The sequence below is a fragment of the Pyxicephalus adspersus genome, chromosome 8 (assembly GCF_032062135.1).
Source record: "Pyxicephalus adspersus chromosome 8, UCB_Pads_2.0, whole genome shotgun sequence".
NCBI classification, from domain to species: domain Eukaryota; kingdom Metazoa; phylum Chordata; class Amphibia; order Anura; family Pyxicephalidae; genus Pyxicephalus; species Pyxicephalus adspersus.
The window spans coordinates 44,235,941-44,242,924 of record NC_092865.1 but is presented as its reverse complement, the minus strand read 5'-3'; the positions used below and the strand labels follow the sequence as shown (position 1 = coordinate 44,242,924).

The following is a 6,984-nucleotide window of genomic DNA, read 5'->3' as shown; positions in this document are numbered from 1 at the left end:
CAGGGACCTGTATCAGGGAAGCTGGAGGGGACAGAGACTGGCACACAGGGAGGAGGGGAGCACAGAGACTGGCACACAGGGCGAAAGAGAAGGCAAAAGTTGGCACCCGGAGGGAGTGGAGGGCAGACTTGTATGAGGGTAGGTGGAGAGGGCAGAGTCCAGCACCCCAGAGGTAGGAGGAGGCAAAGGCTGGCACCCAATCAGGTTCTGTAATCCCTGTGATTGGCAACTCTGCTGAGTCAGCGTTGTGATCTCTGTGTACTTTGTATCTCTCGGGTCATTACCCCTCCATGGAGAACATTCCAGAAGGTCGGAGTTCTCCTTCCATGACTTCTCATTCCTCTGTTTACTTCTTCCCCCCCCCCCCTCAGGTGGAGGCTCCTCGCCGGACTGCGCTGTACGAATTTCACCGGCACAATGGCGGTAAGATGGTGGAGTTTGCGGGGTGGAGTCTTCCGTTGCAGTATATGGACAGTCACATTGCCTCGCACCTGCACACCCGCCAGCACTGCTCTCTCTTTGATGTGTCCCACATGCTGCAGGTAATGCCGCCATTGGATGCACCCAGGGCACCGCCAGGGTTTCTGTTATTTTAGACTGTCTGCCACTGAAACCTCAGGTCTCATGATTCTGCTACAGAGGGTGGGGCTACAGAGAGGGGTGGGGCTACACACACGGGGGCAGAGCTGGGACCTGGGATGATGATGGGGGCTTCCGGCAGGGGGAGCGATCCCAACTGTGACATTTCCTGATTTCTTGTTTCTGTTTTCGGTAAGACACGGGTGCATGGCAAGGACCGAATCCCCTTCATGGAGAGCCTAGTGGTGGGGGACATCGCTGAATTAAAGGAGAACCAGGTGAGGCCCCCCCATACACATGTGATATGGAAACGTTTTACATCTCCCAGCTAGAGACCCCCTATACTCCCCTACTGCACCTCGGGCTACCTGGAGATTTGTAATACCAATTGCAGCACTTTGTGCAGGTGGTGTATTCCCTCCCCCTTTTTTACCCGGTTGACCCCAATCTCCTCCTGCTGCAGGGTACACTGTCTCTCTTTACCAATGAGAGCGGAGGGATCATCGATGATCTGATAGTCAACAATACCTCGGAGGGTCACCTGTACGTGGTTTCCAATGCCGGCTGTGCAGAGAAAGACTCCGCCCACATGAAGGTAACCCCTCCCCCTTTCACCCACCTTTCTCTGTATCTTACACTGACTGATCCCCCATCTGTCCCCACAGAACCGTCTGCTGGAGTTCAGAGCAGCCAGCCGGGACGTGGACCTGGAAGACGTGGACTTTGCACTGCTGGCGCTGCAAGGTGATGTCACTGCGATGTGCCCCCGATAGGGCACCAAGTGTGTGGATGTTAAGGTAGCCGCCATCAGACTAAATGTTCCCAGAAAGAAGAATTCCCAGAGACATGATCCATGTCATTGTGTCCAGATGGAGCATTATGTCCAGGGATTGCACCCCCTTATCCCTGCTCGTTCTGTGTTGGGGTCTCTCTTACCCGACCCCTCCCTCTCCATGCTGGTGATTGTACAGGTCTGTGAGATATCATCAGGTGTCCTCAGTGCAGCCACAGGTGTGAGACCTAGGGGGGCACAACATGCTGTATTGGATCTGTGGTATTCTCTGCTGCCGCCCCCCTGGGTGCTGATTGATTAGAGCACTTTGAACACATGGGGCGTATACCCCATTATCAGGTTCTGACCTCACACGTCTGACTCCCCCCCCTATATTTCAGGTCCGTCTATGGCTCGAGTTCTCCAGGCTGGGCTCACCGATGATCTTTCCAAACTGACCTTCATGATGGGAGTCACCACCAGTGTGTTTGGCATTGGCGGGTGCCGAGTGACTCGGTGCGGGTACACCGGGGGGGGGGGGGGGGGGGGGGGGGGGGGGGGGGGGGGTGTAGGGTGAATATTGGGGGTGTAAAGTGAATTGTTTTATATCTGGGTGGAGTTTTCTTTTATCCTTCTGATTGGTCAGTGGTGACCCCGAATCTCTGCTTCCCCAGATTTCGGTGCCTGGTGACAGAGCCGTTGAGCTAGCAGAGAAGCTGTTGCAGAGACCAGAGGTGAAGCTGGCCGGTCTGGCGGCTCGGGACAGCCTGCGTCTGGAGGCTGGGCTCTGCCTGTATGGAAATGACATCGATGAGACCACTAGCCCGGTGGAGGCCACTCTGGTGTGGACTTTAGGTGGGGCCAGGTGTGGGAATGCGGGGTGGGTGGAGGTGTGATGCGGGGAAGGGGCATGATGTGGGGTGAGGGTTTGTAGGGCCCTGAAGTCAGATTGTGTCTGAAAAGCTGACATTGTGAATATGGGGGGGGGCAGCCTCTGTACCGGGGAATCAGCTGGTCCATGCCGTGTTAACTCCCAGCTCTGGTTTGCACAGGAAAACGTCGCCGAGCCGCCATGGATTTCCCTGGAGCATCAGTCATTGTTCCTCAAATTAAAGGGAAGGTGAGCCGGAAACGCGTGGGAATCACCTCCACCGGACCTCCCATCCGCCAACACACGATGATACTGAACACGGAGGGGCGTGTCATCGGTAAGTGCCTATATGTTTGTGTATGAAGGTAACCTGTACCATATCTTCTACCAATCACATCTGTCTGGTGATATCGGTATAAACATATGATGCCTGATTAGCAAGTGCTGTGAAAGTGACAGGTCCTCTTTATCTGCTGCTTTAAACCATCTCTGACCTGTTATGCTCACAGGAGAAGTCACCAGCGGCTGCCCTTCCCCCTCCCTGAAGCAGAACGTGGCCATGGGCTATGTGGAACCGGAATACGCCAAGGTTGGCACTGCCCTGCAATTGGAGGTCCGGAAGAAACTCGTTGATGGTGTGACCAGCAAAATGCCTTTCATGCCCACCAAATACTACAATGCCAAGTGAACAAACCTGCTTACACCAGGCACTGCCCATGTCAGGGCAAAGAGCAGCCAATCAGAGATCATCACCTCAGCTCTCTGGGGCTGCTCCTTGCTATATCAGCCTACAGGTGGCAGTGCCTGACCCCTGTACCCATGCCACCTCATCCCAAATGTGCCTTCTGTACCCAATCTGGCCCTCCCTCCCTATGTACCCAACTGTGCCTTCAATAACCCTGCCCAAACTATCTTGGACCCACTACTAGACCCAACCTTGCCCACCCTCCTGAGAGAATCCTGGTACCAACATATATATTTAGTATCCCCAGCCCAGGATCCTCCCAGGAAGTATTGTGTACATGTGCCAAAACTTCCCCTTTTGCCCTGGGCATGTCCCTCATGGTGATTTTCCCCAACTTAGCACTTTTTAGAATTACACCAACAGTGGTAACTGATGGAAGTCCCAGGCCCAGCACAGAGCCTTATGGATGGGTAGGGGTTAATGGGCCAGGAAGTGTAAACCAAATATGGCAATAACTGTGCAGAGCTCCAACATCGGGATTTGAAATCCCATTGGTAGAAGCAAAATGATGGAGCAATCACTCCCTGGCCAGGAAGTTGCTAGTTATGCAATATTTATATAGCGCCAACATATGCAGCGCTGTATATTAAACGGGTTGTAAATGACAGGCAGAGACACAGGAGGAGGACCCTGCCCCTCTCTGTGGTTGGCATTTGAGCCGCACTCACTTTATAATGCAAATTTGTTTTATTCCCCCCCCCCCCTCCCCAGCAGCAGACCGACCTACCTCATACTGATCCTACCCTGCCATCACCAGAGGGACCACTAGAGGAAAGCATTACCTGGGCGCCCAGGGTGTTGGTACTTCCTATGTTGGAGCCCTGGGATTGCTGCTCTTTTCTAATTCTTTCTGTAATTTTGTAGAATAATAAAACAAAATAAATAACCTGTGTAATCCCTGACTGACCACATCCTGAGGGACAAGGAATAGGGGCATCCAGCCCACCAACCACCATGTAGAATTAGAACCTAGGTGCACCTCAGCTCATCATATTTTCTCAATCACATGCTCCCATTGGCCCTGTATGTCATCCCCCCATCTGAAAAAAAAAAATGTTTGCTTTGTCAAGGCTGTAAATTCCCCCCCTCCCATTGGGAAGCTGAGCTCTCCCAGACCCCTGTGGCATCACTAAGCCAATCACACAGACTGTCATGGGAGGAGGTGGAGTCAGTCACCGTACAACTCCTGGGTTGGGTCATTCAAATGTGGCCACTTTCCCATGCAGTGAATCCCCATTCACAGAATCTGGTGGCTGCCATTGGCTGAGCTCAGCATCCCCTTCCTGGGTCATATTGAAGCACACCAGCCCTTTCACAAGGAGGCACCATCGCTGTAATGGTCAAAAATAACACACAGCCAACCTTTCCATTCCTTTATTTTACATTCAGCCCTCCCAGGGCACCGGATCACAGGAAACTGGCTGCCTGCTATTTTATTGCAAGCTCTGTGCAGAAGGAGCAGCCAGTCAGTGTCAACATAACGGATCTGCCAGAAAATAATCAAATCTGTCCATGGCATGATGGTGACACAAGGCTGCTTAAAGGGTACCAGACAGCAGATAACTCATCACCTTAGCCTGTTTCTACCCAGACAGATGAGGGGTGTCACTGTGGGAAGGGGATTAACTCCATAATAATACATTTTTAGGGACAGATTTCATTGTCATGAGAATTCGACTCAGCTTATGATAGAAATAATAAATCTCTTTCTTTTATATACTGCGGTTGCACAATACAATCACAGAATTAAATCAGAACCAATCCCCATCCTGCACTGTATTTGATCACATGATCAGGAATCACTCCAATTGGCTGGGAAGCAGCTGACGGGGCAGACAACTGCAGGATATTTCCTCTGACAGGTTCTCTTAGAGGAAATGATCACCTTGGTGTCACTGCACTGCCCCTACCCAGAATTCCATCTGATAGTCAGCAGGTCTGGGTGTGCTCACCGTCCTCATACAATCGGCTGTCCTCGGACGGGCAGATAAGGCGGTGAGGAGGTGCCAGGCAGTGGTTACATTCCATGTCTGTGTGATGAGGCCAGGGTCCCTCCCTGCACCCCATGGGGATCCCCCTGGAGATTCCTCCACAAAGTCATCACATAAATCTCCAGTGAATCCACACCCACAAGAGTCTCCATGTACATTCTGTTGCTGGGTGGAGGCCACAATGGCAGCAGGTTGGGTCCCCTCTTGTCATGCAGCGATCAGGACTGATGGGAACGGGGGGAAGAATGACGCACAGGGGAACTAACCAGCTCACTCCTGGTGGCTCTTCAGGGATTCCGTGCTGGAGCTTTCCCTGTGGGAGAGACACCCCGCCATTATCATGATTGGAGCAGTGAGGGGGTACTTAAAATCCTTATAACCCCTCTCCCCTTTCACACACACAGCTGGTGGGTCAGCCTGCTATATATACATGGGGTTAGTGGAAGTGAGGAAGCCCCTCGGAGTAATGTTTTCCTGCCAATGTTGGACCCACCAAATATAACTGCCAAGCTCAGCGCTGGAACCCATGTTGGCTTCATTCCGGTTCTCACCCCAAGACATCCATCCAGGAACCTCCTCGGGGGTGTTGCCAGAGCACTAATATCCCATATGGGAGCCAATAAGCACTGTCCCTTGGGTGCCCTGAGCCTGCCCCTCTCAATGCAGCTTCCCATCATGCAGTGCTACTCACCAGATGGGGAAGTGGGAAGAATATTCCGGAGTGCTGCCGTTCTGTCCACCAGGACCTAAAACCAGAAAAGAGGACAAGTAATGGGGTCTCCCAGGCTGCAGAGCAGGGCACATTGCATCCCATTCCTCCCTCTGTTCTGGGGTAAAAAAAATTTGGGGACACCTGAGACAGAGTCCACCCCCGTGTCATGTGACCCCTGAGCTGTGATGACTCCTCTAACCCCCTAGCACAGGGAATGGGGTACTTTGGGGGGGGGTCTGTGGTGAACAGCCCCATTCCCCTTCTACAAGCCCCGCCCATTGAGCTGTAGAGAGTCTCCTAACCCCCTCTGGTGTATGACAGCCGATAACCTCACCCTGCCGGTAGTAGAAGGCGGTAACGGTGTTCCCGTAGCTCCTCCAGGCCAGATGGATGGCGGTAATACTGAGGAACAGCCAGGCCAACAGCAGGCGGAAGATGGCGGCTCTCAGATCATTCCGCTCCCATTCTTCACCGAACTCCGAGCCCAGTGTCGCCAACTGAGCCCAGAGCTCTGACAGAAGCTCTGACCCCCACACCGCCATCTTCTCTCCTCACCCCGCCATCTTATGGCAGGCTCCTCCCATAGACCTGCCCACTCCACAGAACCACGCCCCCAACTGTATGTTTGCTCCTCATAGCCCAACACACATACGTTCACTGTACTAGATTACATCTAGCTCCGCCCAAGTCTGGCAGCTTCTAAAACTTTCCCGCCCATTAGCTTGTCAATCATCACACATTCCTGTCAGACGCGGGTTCAAGTAGCCCCGCCCCTCGACTGTCATTCATAGTTTTCCTCTGCAGCTCGCCCACTAACAGGGCGCGCTGGGCGAGGCCATTGTACTGCTGACCCCTCCTAGTCCTTGTGCCTGTGTTCTGGTTACCATAGTGACCACTCCTCTTCCATCAGCTCTAATGTATACAAGACAGTACGACAGCTCGAACCCGATTGGCTGCTCCCCCTGGACGCAAAGGCCTCTGGGTAATTGAAGCGTGCCAAGATGTGTCACCCAGTGGGGGATCACAAGGCCCGGAATACCAGACATTATTACAGCCTGGGCCAAATCATTGACTGCAGGTCAAAGGTCGTCCATTTATAGCGAAAGGTGGCGCTTTACTGAAATATAACACAGAGCATATTGTAAGAATCCAGGGGTTTACTGAGACTTGTGACGACACTGACACGCCTGATACTGAAAGTTTTTCAACTAGTGTTTAGTGCCTCTCCCTGTGTCAGTGTCCCAAAATCCCCCCACCTCTTCCAATGTGATTACATTGTTCAGCCCCACTTCTATCAGTGGAGCAATGTCCACC

At 52.7% G+C, this 6,984-nt stretch overlaps 2 protein-coding genes across 2 annotated transcripts in view; one reads left to right on the top strand and one right to left on the bottom strand.

The window, feature by feature from the left end:
- Positions 1 to 3,853, top strand: part of AMT (aminomethyltransferase) — a 4,796-nt gene extending 943 nt beyond the window's left edge. The window contains exons 2-9 of the mRNA XM_072420281.1: positions 372 to 542; positions 777 to 857; positions 1,043 to 1,174; positions 1,245 to 1,323; positions 1,753 to 1,893; positions 2,021 to 2,206; positions 2,404 to 2,559; positions 2,732 to 3,853. Of these exons, the coding sequence (XP_072276382.1) occupies positions 372 to 542; positions 777 to 857; positions 1,043 to 1,174; positions 1,245 to 1,323; positions 1,753 to 1,893; positions 2,021 to 2,206; positions 2,404 to 2,559; positions 2,732 to 2,910 (1,125 nt within the window). The 3' untranslated portion in view covers positions 2,911 to 3,853. The remainder of the gene's footprint in view (positions 1 to 371; positions 543 to 776; positions 858 to 1,042; positions 1,175 to 1,244; positions 1,324 to 1,752; positions 1,894 to 2,020; positions 2,207 to 2,403; positions 2,560 to 2,731) is intronic.
- Positions 3,854 to 4,325: 472 nt separating this feature from the next.
- TCTA (T cell leukemia translocation altered) lies at positions 4,326 to 6,257 on the bottom strand. Its single transcript, XM_072420280.1, has 3 exons — positions 6,005 to 6,257; positions 5,650 to 5,704; positions 4,326 to 5,271 (listed from the first exon to the last, which is right to left on the bottom strand). The coding sequence occupies exons 1-3, from the start codon at positions 6,210 to 6,212 to the stop codon at positions 5,229 to 5,231; spliced, it is 306 nt and encodes a 101-aa protein (XP_072276381.1). The 5' UTR covers positions 6,213 to 6,257; the 3' UTR covers positions 4,326 to 5,228.
- Between the last annotated feature and the right edge of the window lie 727 nt (positions 6,258 to 6,984).

Bases quoted from the DNA above. Each gene is read 5' to 3' on its own strand.
- TCTA (XM_072420280.1), bottom strand. From the start codon at position 6,212: ATGGCGGTGTGGGGGTCAGAGCTTCTGTCAGAGCTCTGGGCTCAGTTG. The intron at 5,705-6,004 runs GTGAGGTTATCG...TTCTGGTTTTAG, and splicing joins CGCCTTCTACTACCGGCAGG to GTCCTGGTGGACAGAACGGC. The intron at 5,272-5,649 runs GTGAGTAGCACT...TCTCTCCCACAG, and splicing joins TCTTCCCACTTCCCCATCTG to GGAAAGCTCCAGCACGGAAT.